We start from the raw sequence: 16,981 nt of genomic DNA, 5'->3' as shown, positions 1-16,981 counted from the left end.
TTTTGTTTCATTCTAACTTAAACTACAAAGAGAGAAATCGAGACAGAGAGGGACGACGTGCTATACCCTGTGTTTTATATGAAATGTGAGGCATATTCGTGTGGCATGACGCCGCGTCGTGGATAAAATGTGTGCGATGTCGAAAACTTTAGCAAATTCGTGATGTCGCTCGTATAAATGTCCGCAAACCGAAATAGCCGCCGTGAGAAATACGTCGGATTGTGATACGTCCGAAATACGCTTCCGAATTGTTCGTTGAAAACATTTTTCGTTTTATTCCTACAACAGAGAAACAAATATTTAAAGATAAATACAGTAACAAGAAAAAAAATATATATATAGAAAATAAAATATTAAAACATATTAAGAAATATATCTAAATAGATCGATATAGACTAATCTAGCTATTCGTAGCAGATCCAATGAGCCAAAACTAAAAAGATTCCTATAACAAATCTATATCGATCTAATTTGGAATGAAATCGATTCTGATCGATATCAAACTTTATATGAAATATGAGAGAATGGTTTAGAGTCGAACTAGAGCATATGAATATATATATGTATGTATGAATATATATATGTATGTATGAATATATATATATATAGAAAGTAAACCAACCGCAATTGATCCCGCTCGTTCATCCAATCTTGCAGACACACCTGCGCCGCCTCGCTGTCGTCGTCCTGTGTATCCTCAATTAGCTGCGTCAACATTTGCAGCCAGTTGGCGCTCATCTTAAAGTCCACTCGATTCAATGTCTTTATCTCATGCTTTAAAAGAAGTTTATATAATACAGTTATACAATATTTATATATACATAGGTAATACACACGGCTAGCTCGCTGATGATTGCACCTGTGCGCCAGCTGTGCTTCAAGGTAACATCTGCCAGATCGCTGTACGGATGATCGCCAAAATAGAGCACAGAATGACCACGCCAGCCCTTCAGCTCCTGCAGCTGCCGAACAGAGCCCTGTTGAGTTGATAATGTAAGTACAGTAAAGTTTAGTAAGAAGCTTACAAATACAGATACTTAAATTTCTATATACGTAAAAATTTAACTATTTTATAAATTTACTTCATAACGAGTTCTCACGGTATTACACAGCAAGTCTCGTTAAGATCTTCAACAGGTGTATTTACAATCTTATAAGAATTTCAACGACTCTACTAAGTGTATACGCACGTCTAATAAGACGCTTAGAAGCTGCGACATTTCCTGTTATGCAAATGTCTAGTTGGCACTTTGCACGTGTGCAAATGTACTTTTCTAATAGGAATTTACACTAGCATTTACTATGCAAATTTGCATTTCCTATAAGAATAACAAACAGCTGCAGTTTGCGTTTGCTCAACTGGCTCTTACGATGTCGCCTATTTATATACCTCATAATAGATTTTGCCCTTTTCCAGCTTAAATACACGATCCCATAGATGTGATCGCGTTTTCTCATCGTACAGCCTTATTGGCCGAGATTCGTCTGTAAAGAATTTTGGTTTGCGTGCCTGAACGATGACAACATCAAAGAAATCTCTCCAATTTTCGCCCACCAAATAGGACATGCCACAGTTGCTATAAGAGAAGAGTGGACAGGGCTATTGAAAGGCTTATTTACAGACAGTTAAAACTTGGCTTACACAAAAGAAAATGGACTATTCGTAACCAGAAAGAGATTCTTGCCCGCCTTTTGAAGCTTTTCAAAATATTTTGGCAGCCTTGCATTGCGTTCGATGTACTTTTCCGTATTCTTCATGACCGTAGAGTGCATAATGGGATGGCATGAGCCCATGGCCGTTCTTGTATCATGAAATACAATTTCTGGATTATAATCTATTCGATTCCGTTCGAAATATTCGATAACATTGCAGAGCAAACACATTTCGGGCACTGAAAACAGATCCGCCAATTGCACCATTTTCGAATTGGTATTGTGCTAAAATGGAATTCGAAATTAAATATAATATACAATTTTGATTATTTTCAGATTATTACTCTATAGCTATTATTGGGTCCCTCGACATAAGCAATTGGCAGCAATCGATTGTGATAGAGCTTGAGCACTTCGTCTGCTTCCACTTTGGTGCGTCCACGATAGACGGAACCCAATTGGAGTTGTAGGAAGGAATCCAATTTGACCAGCAGGCCCTTTTCCACATCATAGTGCAAGCCGCGTACAGCAAAATTTGGCTCATATTCCAAATCCAAAATATCTTCCGGATAGCGAAAACGTTTAACCAGCATTTCACGTGCCAAATTGTACAGTAAATCCTCCAGCAACGGCTTGTAGCAAGCCAATGTATAATCATAATCGAAGCCATAAACCTGCACCTCACTAAGGTCCAATTCATTGCAAGCAAAAACTGCATCTGGATGCACATCTATGGGCAACTTTTTAGCTAAAAAATGAAACAGAAGTTATAATATGCTCATACATACATATACATGGAGAATATAAGAGTGAGACTGTGTATAAGAGTGCCTACTTATTATAAGGCTTACATTGAAATTTCTTTTTTGTTGCTTCGTAGAGCTCTTGGAAATCACTCACAGTTTTTCGTGGATTAATTAGAGCGTGCGACGTAACGGCTGCTGCTGCTTCTGCTTCAGTTCCCGCATTTTGACTGCTGCTCAAATAACGTGAATGCGTTACCTTTAACCTACTGCACACATTTTGTTTAAGAAATGCATTAATAATTTTTTTACGCGCTGCACTCATTTAACTGTAATTGCTCTTGTTATAACTGTTAAATGTGCTTCAAGTAGTTTTGTTACATGCACACGCAACTCAACTCATTACACCCTAATACACGTGCAGACTGCATGATGATCAATTGATGCACCATATTTCAATGTATACACCCACTCTACAGTGCTTCAATTACTTAATTCAATTAAATACAAAACTCTTTTGCATAAAAGCTAAGGCTTCACATTTAATTAGTTTAGTTAATTGATATTTAATTAGCAGCATGCAACAGCTGTTTGAACATGTTGAACGCTACACAGCACTGACACACATCGTGCATGTATTCATATCGATAGCAACAGTGCAGCGATGTTTCCTGTACATCACTAAAATTGTGAAACAGACACGAACAAAAAGTTAAAACGATCGAATAGCGATTAACTTAATCCAAATTAAACGTAAATAAAATATAAACTAATACACTATTAAACAAACTTGGCCTATTCTACAAGAAATTCGCAGTAATTTTTGTTAGGAAAGAAAACATAAACAGTGCATTGCACGTATAAATCAAATCCAAGTAAATTTTTTGGTGCTATTGCCTGTGTGTGCGTACGTACGTTTGTCAGTGTGTCTGTGTCGGTGTGTACGTGCGATTCATTCATTTCCAATTACGTGTGTGCTGGCAAAATTTTGGACGGTCTTTTATTTTAACCAAGTACAAGCAACAGTTCGCCCAATGACTTGTACAATTTCATTGTTGTTTTAATAGTCAAAGTAGACCCGAGAAATGTAGAGCTGCTGCTGGCCCCTACAAAGGGGGGCCTCAGCCAAATGCCATGAAATAGCACAAACTAAAAAACAATTATAAAAGACAAAATATACTAAATATATATATATAATATATATATTGATATTTGCGCCGCAATATTGAAACGACAAAAAAGAAACGCTGCGCCGTTTACGTTTACGTTTAAAGAAGAAGCAACAAATACGTCAAGCACCAATACGAAGACAGTTTCCAAGTATTGGTAAATACGTATTATACGTATAAAAAAGTATTTCCGACAATATTTTCGGCGTTATCAACACCAACACCACCCACCACAAGGCACAGTCGTCCGAAACACAGCGGAACGCAGAGCAGAGCCCAAACAAAAACAACGATTATAAGAAAATAAATTCGAAAAACACAAAAGCTCACCGAACACAACCCACAAATTTGATACGTAGAATTATGAACGTAGAGAACCAATTGACGCCGCTAAAGCAGATTCGTAATTTGGTCAAACACGTGAATAAACGAAATTTTAATGAGAGCAGCGAACAAATAAAGCAGGTACGTTTCACATTTAACCTTGTTTTTAAAATACATAACCAAATAATTGTAACAACAACAATAGCAACATGAGCAATAGCAATAGCAATAAAAATACAATTAGTGTTGGCAAATTTTGCACATATCGGCTGTGAGTCAAATACAGAGACAGCGCTGCCAACTTAATCGCATAATGGCTATATTGCCATTTCGCTCACACATGCATTTTCGCCGACGCCATTACAGTTTCTGTAAAAGCAGAAAATTTCTCTGCGCGAGTTTCTTGTAAAAAACTTACCTTGCTCGCTTCAAGATGCAAGTTATTTGGAATGTGTAAAACTAGCATTATTACAAACTAATAACCATGCACGCCGCCAATTCGTGCAGCTTAGTGAAATAACTAGTGAAATTGTGCAAAAAATAACTGAATAAAAGAGAGCGTACAACGTTTTCTACCAGCTGCGCTACTGCCAGCCCTTGAAATTCAGTGTACCAACATTCACTGTCTACCATTACTTGAGTATTATATACAAAAATCCATCAATAAGACTTGATTTGGGTAAGGCATATGTTTAATATTACTTTCTTTTTATGCGTATATATATAAAAAAAAGTTCGTTTGGCTACCAATACCAATACACGAACAAATATCCCTCTTGCTTTCTTGCTCACCCTTTTGCGATGAATTTGTATATGTGTGCAGGCCTATGCGTGTATAGGCCTAAAAGTTGCGTTGAGTAGTACTTTGTATGTCATTTTTTTCGCTTTGCATTTTTTTTTTTTTTTTTGTTGTGGAGCAGCTGCGCGGCTACAGCTGTTGTCTCGCTTCTGCGTACACTCGATTAAGTTTCACATTTGAGTTTTTGTTTGTGCCGTTTTTTTTTTATATATTTGATGATCGTTGTGGAGCTAGCTACGCTTCACATTTCTCTTTGTGACTTGTCAAAATTTCAAAGTGTGCAATGAAAATCGAAGAAAAAGAAGATAATTATAAATAGTTGCATCAATTATTATTCAGTTAATTGTGTGACCGCTTTTGATGAATTGCTCATGTGTTATCGATCTCTAACTTCTGCTGCCCGGGCACGGCAACATGCTCAGGTAAACGAGAGTTAAACGACACCAAATTAATCTCCCTCAATCTCTTTTCTTTTCGTTCTATGGTCTCATCTCCGTTTCGCTTGCAGTTTATCCAAGATTACGGCCTCGAAGCGGATCGTAGCTGTCTGCGATATCTGTTCACGGTACTTAACTTGAACGATCCGTCACCGAACGTTACCGCACAGCTGCAGGCGAAGCTCTTGGGCGCCCATTTGCAGCGGCAACTGCAGTGCTCATCGTTTGTCACAAATATATGCTTTGCCTTTGATCAGCATTTTGCCAAACAAAAGGTGCGTAAACAAAACTCAAGCAAAATCCAAGAGGCAGCTGCTCATCTATCATGTGTTTCTTTTTATAACAGAGTCTGAAGCCATTTGCACTTGCTGAGTTGGTTGGTCAGGTTGCCAAGCTAACTGGCATTAACAAACTCTGCGAGTGCATTTTCGCATTAGCGGTAACCCACAGCTCGCACCCGGAACTTAGGCAGAGCGCACGAGAGAACTTGCGTAGCTCTTTGCCTGATCTACTTGATTCGTATTTGGGTCATAATTCGGCCACTGCAGCTGCAGCTAGTGGTCTTCACGAAATATCGTTTGATTTGTTACAATATTTGTTGTGCTGTTTGCGAGAGTACGTGACACCACAACTGGAGTCACAGTTTTTGAGGAAGCTACGGGAGGAGTTTCCACGTGAGGCGGTGCCATTGGTTTTAGCGCCACTTTTGTATCGCAACGCAACAACGACGACGACGACGACGACGGCCGCCGCCAAATCAAACGACGACGACGACGAAACTGATGCAGAGGAGGAAACGACGAACACGAACACGACGAACACCAGCAGCTGGAGCAGCTCAAATGCAGATAATCTGAATGAAGTTGGCATTGAGGATATCTATGACCATTTATCCGAGATAATTTACACAAATCAGGTACAGTTCACTCTATTGTAAATACCTCTAAGAATTACCTTTTATAATTATTTCGTGTGTCTCATTGCAGGGCAAAAATAATATTATGGACACATCTTGGATTAATTTAATCCTTGAAATCGGTTATGAATTTACATCGAGCGTTGAAGATTGCAGAAACCATTTGTGTTGCGGCTGTGGATCACGAGAACTACAGCCCAAAGATGTTGCCAAAATTGTTGGCCTCATGTGCAGACGACACTTGTCGCTGCTTGATTGTAATGTAAATTTGCCAACGCCAGCAAATTTCTGGCCTGGCCAACAGCAGGGAGCTGGCAGCAGCAGCTCTAATGCTTCACAATCAGCACAACAGCAAAATTCTACCAGTAACAACAACAACAATGATGGCAGCGGCGAGTCGGGTAGCGCGACCAGCGAGAAGAAGGATAAAAAGGAGACAACAGATGCAACACAGACATGGAAGCCAGATGTATTTGTGCAAGCGCTCAAAGAGTTGGTGCCACAGCTTAACTGGAAGGATGTTTGCATGGGTAGGTGTCAGCGTAAAATAAACAAATGTAGATTGTAATTAAGTCACACACAAGACACAAGATATCTGCCTTATGAATGTAGAATGTATATAGATTCTACTTATTAGCTTAATTACATGTTCGGTCGGTATATTCCAATTATAGTTAACTTCTAGTTACCTTAGAGTGTAGGCTTAATTTATGTACAGGGTATCTCCCAATCGACATTCTTGTTAATTTTATTGATTTTAACATCAGATTCTTTCAATCGAACTGACATTCTGTATATCTTTATTCTTGTTTATTTATATAATAGCAGGTACGTCATAGATTTGTTTACAGAGTATATACCACTGTAAATAACTCAGTTTTCTCCTCAAAAAAGTTCTTAAACCTTAGTCATTGCTTTGTTTTCTGTCATAATTAATCAGTTAATATTAATTTGTATATTTGGGGTGACGGAGTTTTATTTAAAATAGAATAAGTTTCGACATTTTTTTTTCGTATTTTCCAGAACTGAACCATCAATCGATTTAAAAAATTATCGACACAAATTGTGGACGAAGTGATATAGACACATAAAAATATTAAATACATATAAATAATATACATAAAAATATCAAAATTATCAATTTACATCTTGCAGAGCTCGATCATCCAGAGTTTGTGCTAAAGGATCGCATTGGATTGGATTTGCTGTTGACCATTTTGAGATTGTCCACGCAATCGAATCAGTTTCCGCAACCGGAATGCATTTATCGTCATTGGTCTAACACAGAGGGTCAATTGTCGTTGATAACGACCATGCTACAGAATCCAGATCTATTCTCATTTGCCGATTACGTTTTTAGTCAGCCGGCATTGGATGTACTGAAGACGCCACCCGATGCTGAGAATAAGGAGATAGCTGCATGGAAATCATTGCATTTGGTTGAGGTGTTACTATCGATTGCGGACAAGGGCTATTATAGTCAGGTGCATGAACTTTTCAAGTTCCCAGCGCAAAATTGTCCGGACGTGTTATTCTTAGCTCTGCTGCACATAAATCCGCCTTTAACACCATTGCGTCAGGATCTATTTAATCAGTTAATACCCACATTTCTGGGCAATCATCCCAATTCGAATGTTATATTGGCTAGCGCCTGGAGTTCAACCAATTTTCAATTGCGGCCCAGTATCATGAACGCAATGTCTGAATGGTATTTGCGTGGCAGCGAGTTCGACCAGGTGAAGTTGTCGCGGATACTCGATTTGGCACAGGATCTAAAGGCACTATCCTCGCTGCTCAATGCGCGCTCGTTTCTGTTTATCATCGATTTGGCCTGTTTGGCATCGAGGCGCGAGTACTTGAAGCTCGAGAAATGGTTGAGTGATAAGATACGCGATCATGGTGAACCCTTTATGCAGGCCATGATAAAGGTGCTGCAACGACGTTGCCCGCAAGTAACGAACTCCAAACTACCCGAAGATCAGCTACCGCCGAAGCAGGCGCAATTGCTACCTGAAACGGTGACCACAATGATCAACTGCCTTCAAGCGTGCATCAATACCTGCATGCAGCCCGAGACAGCCGAAATGATTATGCAAATGGCCGGCAATGTGGCAATTATGGCAAATAAAGCCCGAGCTGCGCAGCAGCAGCAACAACAGCAACAAGCGCCTCAGAGCTTGGTGCCGCCGCCACCTAGTATTTTACGTGGACATCGTGGCATGGATCTACCAGGAGGTGGCATAGTGCCTGGTTCAGTACCACCTCCACCACAGCAACAACAACAGCAGCAGCCCTTCTCGGGCAATCTGAATGCACAGCAAATGTTTGGACCCGGTGGTATGGATCCCTTGACGAACATGTCTAACAATCTTGCTGGACTCAATCTGGGCGGTCCGAATGGCGCTTTCAACTTTGGAAACATGCTGAGTAAGTATAGAAAAAGTGGGGGAAACGGGCTTATTTAGTAGAGCAGACGACAGCTATATATCTTTGTATTTTGAATTTTCACATTTATTCAAACACGTATCTTTATGAATGGCTACAGACAACTTGGTTTCTACTACTCCAGCATCTCCATCGCGTCTCATGACGGCCGGCGCCAACCCCTATCCGCCTATTCCCATACAAATCACAGCACAACCGCCATCAAATGTTGGGAATTATGGACGTATGCTGCCAGCAGGACCACAGCCAACGCCAACGCCAACGCCACCAAATCCCAACAATCCAGTCATGGCCGATCTCCAGATGCCCGTTTCCAAGGAAGTAGAAGATGAAGCGAACTCATACTTTCAGCGCATCTACAATCATCAGCCAAATCCAATGCTTTCAATTGATGAAGTGCTCGACATACTACAACGCTTCAAGGAGTCCAGTCATCGACGCGAACAGGAGGTCTTCCTTTGCATGCTGCGCAATCTGTTCGAAGAATATCGCTTCTTCTCCCTTTATCCAGAGAAGGAACTGCAAATAACTGCTCAACTGTTTGGCGGCATTATTGATCGCAATTTGGTGCCCACATTTGTGGCACTTGGACTATCGCTGCGTTGTGTTTTGGACGCATTACGCAAACCGGAAGGCTCGAAGCTCTATTACTTTGGTGTAACGGCGCTCGATCGATTTAAGACACGCCTTCATACCTATAACAAATACTGTGAGCACATACGCTCGATACCGCATTTCACCGACTTTCCACAGCATTTGATACAATATGTGGAGTTTGGCATGCATGGTCAGGAGCCACCTCCACAGAAGCTGATTGGGCTAAGCAATACAATACCTTCGTCGGCTATAGCTCAAGGGGCAACAGAACCGCTATATCGTGCCAATTCAATGCCAGGTACAATAACTGTAGTACAATCAATTTGTATTCCATTTTTAACTGTGTTTAACATTGCTTTCCAGGCAATATGCCCACAGCCCCGAATGTACAAAAGCCGCCTGTTGTTGTGTCGCATGCTACGCGAATGAAATCCATTGCGAATGCAACAAATATCGATACTCTACTAGTAGCCAATCAGGAGGAGAAGGTAACTGTGCCACCAGAGCCCGTGCAGGATAAGACGGCATTCATCTTTAACAATCTTAGTCAGTTGAATATACCACAAAAGTGTGAAGAGATCAAAGAGATTATGACCAAAGAGTATTGGCCGTGGTTAGCACAATACCTGGTACTCAAGCGTGCCTCAATGGAATTCAATTTTCATACGCTCTACTACAACTTTTTGGATGCATTGAAAAATGTTGAGATTAATCGTTTTGTGACCAAGGAGACATTGCGCAACATTAAGGTATTGCTACGATCTGATAAGGGTGTGATAAATTTCTCGGATCGCAGTCTGCTCAAGAATCTCGGCCATTGGCTGGGCATGATGACACTTGGTCGCAATCGTCCTATATTACAATTGGATTTGGACTTAAAGTCTCTGTTGGCTGAGGCGTATCACAAGGGTCAACAGGAGCTGTTGTTTGTGGTGCCATTCGTAGCAAAGATCTTGGAATCCTCTGCCAAATCGCGCATATTCAAATCACCCAATCCCTGGACAATGGGCATTATGTATGTTCTGGGTGAATTACATCAGGAGCCAGATCTCAAGCTTAATCTCAAGTTCGAAATTGAAGTTCTATGCAAAACACTGAATTTGGAACTGGAGAAGTTGAAACCTGTTATATATCTAAAGGATCCAACGCGTGCTCTGCTGATCGAACAGCAAATGTCGCAGCCAAAGCCAAAGGTTGTTGAAGCACCACCTCAGCAACAACAGCAACAGCAGCAGCAACTTCAACAGCAGCAGCAGCAGCAACAACAGCAACAGCAGCAACAACAGCAACAGCAACAACCACCGCAGCCACCTCCATCAACTGAAGTCGATGCACAGGCCATGATGATGTCTAATTCGAATGCATCTGGCTCGGTAACATCGCCCAACTTGCCAACAGATCCCAGTCAAGTAGTTTTGCCACCACCAGAGCCACGATACTCCTATCTGGAAGTAAATGTCAATAACTTCCAACTGATTGGCCAACAGCTGGTGATGCCCAATAATATTCCATTCCTGCATGCCAATCCAGGTATTAAACACATCGTTGTTAATGCCATTGAGCGCACAATTACCGATTGGTTGCAGCCGGTGGTTGATCGTAGTATACGCATTGCATGCGCCACCACTGAACAGATTATACGCAAAGATTTCGCTCTGGATGCGGATGAGAATCGTATGCGCACTGCAGCTCATCAGATGGTACGCAATCTAGCCGCTGGCATGGCCATGATAACTGGAAAGGATGAAATCGCTCGGGCGATTAGCCAGAATTTGCATAAGGCATTCATGGCTGCGTTGACGGGTGTGCCCAGCATGTCCGATATACAGGCTGCATCCATGCAGCTGGCCAATGAAAACGTCGAATTGGTTTGTGCATTTATACAGAAAACATCAGCTGAGAAGTCGGCGCTCGAGATCGATCGAAGACTGTCGACAGACTTTGAGACGAGAAAAATTGCGCGCGAAGAGGGCAGCCGATTTGTCGATGCACAAATCTTGAGCTATCAACAAGAACGTCTACCGGAGGCAGTGCGTCTTAAGGTGGGAGCAGCTCCGCCTACGCTCTACGCTGTCTATTCGGAATTCGCGCGCAGCATTCCCGGTTTTCAGCAGATGAGCGATCGTGACATTGCTCTATTCGTGCCTAAGCCACAGGACTTACAGCCCCCGAATGTGTTTGCCAATGATGAGAGCAGCATGGTCTATGCCGAGGTAGCCAGCAAAATGGAGGCCTTCATGAATACGGCCATCAACGTACCGACACTCCAGTTGCAGGCAAGCAAGATGCACATACTGCTCAATGCTTTGATGGCTACACGACGTTTGCGTGATCAGGAGTCTGCTTTCAATCTACTGACACGTGCCGTCGAAGGTCTGACCGAGGGCTTGATCAACGTTCAGGATCACATGGAACAAATGAAACTATATCGTGACATACACTTGCGTATTCTAAGCTTGTTGCACAATAGCTTTGGTGCACCCAATACGGAACGGGCGGTGACCAAATGCTTCTTTGATATACGCGAAGAAGTGCGCTACAATGTCGAAGCTGCACGCGCCCTGATCACATCACATTTTGTGAATCTATATCAATTTGATGGTATGCTGCGCGATTGTATGGATAATGGCAACAACTATGTGGCCATCTCATTTGGCATTGCGCTGCTCGAACGTCTCATCATGGAGGATCGCGTTATAAACATTGTCTCCGATAATGAATTTATGGCCACGGTTGAGCTGCTCGGACGGCTGACACAACAGCGTCATCGCTATCCCGAATGCATTGTGAATGCCATTGAGACGTTATGGTCGGGAAATCTAAATGCAAGCGATTATAGCTCATTTAATCCGGGTGAACGTTATCCGACCGGGGCATCACATTATATACACTCTGGCATGCATCACGTCCGGGTAAGTTGTTCTTAACATAGATAGTAAAGAGCTGTATTTAATAGATTCTTGTTTTGTTGTAGTCATCCGAGATGGATGATCCACCTGGCCTGCAGGAGAAGACCGAATTTTTGCTCAAAGATTGGGTCGCTATCTATACACAACAAAATCAGCAAACAACTCGAGATGCGCGCAATTTCAGCGCCTTTGTACAAAAGATGAACAGCTATGGTATCTTGAAGACAGATGATTTGATCACACGCTTCTTCCGGCAGGCAACGCAAATCTGTACAGACGTTGTCTATCGTATGTTTGGGGATCAAAATTTGCCCATCAATCAGGCGAAGAATAAGATATTCCAATGGATCGATGCATTTGTACATTTGATTGCTATGCTGGTTAGGCATTCGGGCGAGGCCGGGAATCCGACGACGAAGATCAATTTGCTCAACAAGGTGCTGGGCATTGTGCTGGGCACTTTGATCAAGGATCATGAGATGCGCGGCGTTGGCTTTCAGCAAGTTGGCTATCATCGTTTCTTCATGATGCTTTTCATGGAGCTGTGCTCTGCGGATAGTACACTGGAATCGTTGATGCACAGCATTGTGTCGGCCTTTGCCTACACATATCATCTGCTCAATCCGAGCGTGGCGCCCGGTTTCTGTTTTGCCTGGCTGGAGTTAATCTCACATCGCGTCTTCCTTGGCCGCATTCTGGTCCAGATACCTGGCCAAAAAGGCTGGCCATTATACTCCCAGCTGTTGCAGGATCTCTTCAAATATCTCGCACCATTCTTGCGCAACACCGAGCTGGGCAAACCCGTACAGTTGCTCTATAAGGGCACGCTGCGTGTCCTGCTTGTGCTGTTGCATGATTTCCCAGAATTCCTATGCGATTATCATTTTGGTTTCTGTGACACGATTCCCCCAAATTGTGTACAAATGCGTAATATTATATTGTCAGCGTTTCCACGTAATATGCGTTTACCGGATCCATTTACGCCCAATTTGAAAGTCGACATGCTTTCGGATAGCAGCAATGCGCCGAAAGTGTGCAAAAGCTATATCAACAATATACAGCCATCCAATTTCCGTAACGATCTCGATTCGTATTTAAAGGCCCGAGCACCTGTCACTTTCCTATCAGAGCTCCGGGGCCATTTACAGGTAACTACAGAGCCGGGCACACGTTACAATATGGCCTTGATGAATGCGTTGGTCATGTATGTTGGTACACAGGCCATTGCACTGATCAGGTAAGAACAATTAGGTGACCAGTATAATATGTTATATTTATTGACTAATTCTAAAATGACTTCTACAGAAACAAAAACTTTGTGCCGAACACCTCAAACATTGCACACAGCGCCCACATGGATATCTTTCAGAACCTGGCTGTCGATCTCGATACAGAAGGCCGTTATCTGTTCCTCAATGCGATTGCTAATCAGTTGCGCTATCCGAATAGTCATACACACTATTTTAGTTGTGCCGTTTTGCATTTGTTTGCCGAGGCCAATTCGGAGGCAATACAAGAACAGATAACGCGTGTTCTACTCGAACGTTTGATTGTAAATCGTCCGCATCCGTGGGGACTATTGATCACATTCATTGAACTGATCAAGAATCCAATCTATAAGTTCTGGGATCACGATTTCGTGCACTGTGCACCCGAGATAACAAAGTAAGCGATATACATACGAGAACTCTTGGTAGCTAGAGAAATATGCAAATATTAAGTATTGTTTATTAATTAGTATACGTAGTTAGATATATATTGATATATATATATATATATATATACTTTTCACCTGCACACACCTTTGCATACGCACAGTTGCTTTTTACACCTGTTGCGTGATTATTTATGGTTTTTATCGTTCATTTTGCTTTCAGATATTTTGGTGAATGTCTGATTGTATTTAATCGATTTGAGCCTTTGAACAGCATTCAGTGTGCAGCATAATAATATAGAGCAAGAGTTGTTAAGTTTTTATAAACAAAAATAATTATCTCCAGTGTAATTGTATATGCCCTCATAATACACTCACACAGACACTGACTCACACACATGTCTTTCATGTATCATATGTACAAACAAAAAGAAATCAAATACCAACCCGAAACATTCGTAATTTGTATTAATTTGTAACGTTTGCCTATCAAAATATATTTTAAATATATATCTATATATATAAACTATTATAAGGTTTTTTTATATAATCTTTTTTATTTAAGCAAAACTTAATTAATTATTATTATTTACAATATCTTTAATGTAATTGCAGACTCTTTGAATCAGTCGCTCGCTCCTGTTTGGCCAAATCGAATGTTACCCAACAGTTAAATATGGCCATTGATGGCGGAGCAGGTGGAGCTGGTGGAGGAGTTGGAGGTGGAGGTGGAGGCGGCGGCGCCGTTGTCGTCGATAACCAAGAGGTGGTCAACATTAACTGAGTAAATGCAACGCACGGATTTGCGAACAGATAAAAATAAAAAAACGAACAGCCGGAACAACAGCTGCAACCGTAATCAGCAACCAGCAGCCGACAGCCGTCGTAATCGAAGCCGTAACCGTAGCCGTTGCCGTGCCCGTAGTTGGAGCCGTAGCCGGGGCAACAAAAATCATCATAAAATCAATTATATATATATATATACTAACGAGATGTGTTTAGTTTTTAGTAAATCGTTTTAAGCAAAATATGAAACCATGAAATTACAAAAGCAAAGAGCTACAAAAAAAAAAAAAAACAAAAAAAAACAAACAAAAAAAACAAAAAGAAAAATCAAAAAGCAAAAAAAATAGAAAGCCAGCTGTTAAATACCGAGATATATATATATATATGATAAATTCGAACTGTATTTAGTAGTAACTAATTGTGTTGAGATATATATATATATATACAAGCAAACATCCATACATACATACATACATACATACATGCATAAATACATAAATACATACATATTAACCGATACGAAGAGAAAACAACATTTTAAAAGCCAGCAAATGTTAAACAACAAAATAACAATAACCAATTTTTAATTCAGTTGTATTATAATTATAAATGAAAACAAGAAAAAAATGAGAAAAACCCGAATTCCTGTATTTACCTGTGGTTTTATACCTGGGCACAGTAATGCCACACGCTCTTCTAGCTCTCTATGCAAGGAAAGACAGAAATTACAAAAAAAAAAGTAAAAAAAAATGGCAAAAGAAAACAAAAACAACTAAAGGAAACTAATGTAAATATGTAGTTGTTGTTGCTATATTGATAAAGAACAACAATAATTAATTAATTAAACTAAAGAAAAAACAAACAAGCAGCAGCAAGGCGCATATGAAATTTATATGAATATATACATATATATATATTAATGTGTGTGTATATGTATATTTAGTTACATCTATTTTTTTTAAATAATTTTCGATTCACGCTTAATTTTTTGATTACATAAAAGATATTTTAAAGGTTTTCGCTTTGCTTTAAAACATTTTATATATACATAAATATACTTATAATATTGCTATTAATTTTTTAAAACTAGCTGTAATTGGCATTGAAATCCATACCTTGTTATATGCATAAAGATCAAGCATATATATATATATTTATATTTATATATATACATATATATATATAGTTGGAAGTTACAGAACTTTTGATTTTAGTTTATTTAAAGTTAATTAAATATGTTTAAAGCAACCAGCAGTTTATATATATATCATATATATAAATATCTATCTGATGCACCACTTGTATCTGGAATGGAAGCAAATTGTGTACAATAATAATAGGCAAATATAGGCCAAGGCGGGGCAGACATCACCCAAACACCCGCAATTCATTTATAGGCTAATTGAATTATGCAACAATTTATAAAAACAAAAATATGCTTACATTTTTCCATTCTTGTGTACATGCAGGAAAAAAAAATATATATATATATGTATGTAATCCCATTTAAATCGATATAAGTAACTATGCATTAAGTGGAATAATATAAAAATATATGTATAAATGGCAAAATTTTACACATGCTGCGTTTCTCTTTAACCCCCTCGCTCCACTTGCGTTCTATGGTTTACAGCTTTTTGTTTTGTAGTGTGTGTAGGCGTACACTTAAAAAAGCTCGAATTTATTAGAGCAAAGGGCGGCCCCTGGCTGCGCGCGCGCTATTGTTTCCTCTCTCTTCCCTCTGTTTGCTGTATACAGACACATAGTATGCTTGCTGTATATATGTAGCCCACTTCCGCACCCAGCCTTACATAAGCCCAACACACATGTATGCGTATGTGTGGGCGAGCGGGACGGTATGAGACGCGCATTTAGGTTAAGTAAACAGACGAAATGTCGATAAATGACAAATAGTTTTTTTGTTGTTTGCATCGACAGATATACGAAACAATTGAAATATATGTACATTTGTAAATATACATTTGACACGAATTCTAGCTGTAATTGAAATGCTGCAGTCAACGCTAACGTTCGGCTGTTAATTCATATAAATTTGGACATAAGGAAAGAAAAAAACAGAATGTATATATTTTCTAGTTGTAACTGTGTGAGTGCGCGCGCTTGGCAACCAGGCAGCAAACATAAAAAAATGTGGCACACTTAAATGCTGCGTCAACGTCGCAGTCGCCGCGCGAAAAATTCCCCTGTTCTTTGTATGTTACACCCCTACACACATACGCATACGACACTTTGTACATAATATGACGGCGAAAGCTACAAAAAGCGCGTCGAATTTGAATTTGCTTAGAAGTGCGCGCGCGCTCTTGCTAAAGAGAGCGAACGAGAAGTTTCGTTAAAAAGCTGCGACTGCGACAGCTCCAACACATACAAATACACACGCTGTCACGTGTTCGTATTTGGGCTCTGTGTGTATCTGTATTTGTTGTATATACATTGAGTGTGTGCATATGTGCGAGCATGTAGTTTTGTGTAGCTCAGCAAAGCTTTCGATCTCTCTCTCTCTGCCAGCGTCTGCGACTGAGGCTGAG

The 16,981-nt window shown here is 40.3% G+C and overlaps 2 protein-coding genes across 6 annotated transcripts; one reads left to right on the top strand and one right to left on the bottom strand.

Moving 5' to 3' along the window:
- Positions 1-51: 51 nt before the first annotated feature.
- Positions 52-2,976, bottom strand: LOC111605248 (5'-nucleotidase domain-containing protein 3). Its single transcript, XM_023323686.2, has 7 exons — positions 2,505-2,976; positions 1,998-2,401; positions 1,643-1,938; positions 1,391-1,577; positions 837-977; positions 623-774; positions 52-279 (listed from the first exon to the last, which is right to left on the bottom strand). The coding sequence occupies exons 1-7, from the start codon at positions 2,719-2,721 to the stop codon at positions 75-77; spliced, it is 1,602 nt and encodes a 533-aa protein (XP_023179454.1). The 5' UTR covers positions 2,722-2,976; the 3' UTR covers positions 52-74.
- A 618-nt stretch (positions 2,977-3,594) lies between these two features.
- Positions 3,595-14,671, top strand: LOC111605214 (CCR4-NOT transcription complex subunit 1). 5 transcript variants are annotated; one of them, XM_030225224.1, is made up of 10 exons: positions 3,595-4,030; positions 5,197-5,400; positions 5,472-6,041; positions 6,112-6,571; positions 7,197-8,468; positions 8,587-9,381; positions 9,447-11,995; positions 12,058-13,229; positions 13,298-13,657; positions 13,870-13,979. In XM_030225224.1, exons 1-10 carry the CDS (start codon positions 3,929-3,931, stop codon positions 13,937-13,939), a joined length of 7,554 nt encoding a protein of 2,517 aa, XP_030081084.1. In that variant the 5' UTR covers positions 3,595-3,928; the 3' UTR covers positions 13,940-13,979. The 5 variants fall into 5 exon arrangements, with proteins under 5 accessions (XP_030081084.1, XP_030081082.1, XP_030081081.1 ...); XM_030225222.1 differs by lacking the exon at positions 13,870-13,979 and adding an exon at positions 14,262-14,671 and having other exon boundaries at positions 3,596-4,030; positions 8,611-9,381; XM_030225221.1 differs by lacking the exon at positions 13,870-13,979 and adding an exon at positions 14,262-14,671 and having other exon boundaries at positions 3,596-4,030.
- The last annotated feature ends 2,310 nt before the right edge of the window (positions 14,672-16,981 follow it).

Source organism: Drosophila hydei, unplaced genomic scaffold (assembly GCF_003285905.1).
Source record: "Drosophila hydei strain 15085-1641.00,03,60 unplaced genomic scaffold, DhydRS2 tig00008125-arrow-arrow-pilon, whole genome shotgun sequence".
Taxonomy (NCBI): domain Eukaryota; kingdom Metazoa; phylum Arthropoda; class Insecta; order Diptera; family Drosophilidae; genus Drosophila; species Drosophila hydei.
Note: the sequence above shows the minus strand (reverse complement) of the source record. Positions and strands in the feature narration are given on the sequence as shown.

Bases quoted from the DNA above. Each gene is read 5' to 3' on its own strand.
- LOC111605248 (XM_023323686.2), bottom strand. From the start codon at position 2,721: ATGAGTGCAGCGCGTAAAAAAATTATTAATGCATTTCTTAAACAAAAT. The intron at 1,578-1,642 runs GTAAGCCAAGTT...CTTCTCTTATAG, and splicing joins AATAGTCCATTTTCTTTTGT to CAACTGTGGCATGTCCTATT. The intron at 775-836 runs GTGTGTATTACC...CTTCTTTTAAAG, and splicing joins CAATCATCAGCGAGCTAGCC to CATGAGATAAAGACATTGAA.
- LOC111605214 (XM_030225221.1), top strand. From the start codon at position 3,929: ATGAACGTAGAGAACCAATTGACGCCGCTAAAGCAGATTCGTAATTTG. The intron at 5,401-5,471 runs GTGCGTAAACAA...TTTTTATAACAG, and splicing joins AGCATTTTGCCAAACAAAAG to AGTCTGAAGCCATTTGCACT. The intron at 13,230-13,297 runs GTAAGAACAATT...TGACTTCTACAG, and splicing joins CAGGCCATTGCACTGATCAG to AAACAAAAACTTTGTGCCGA.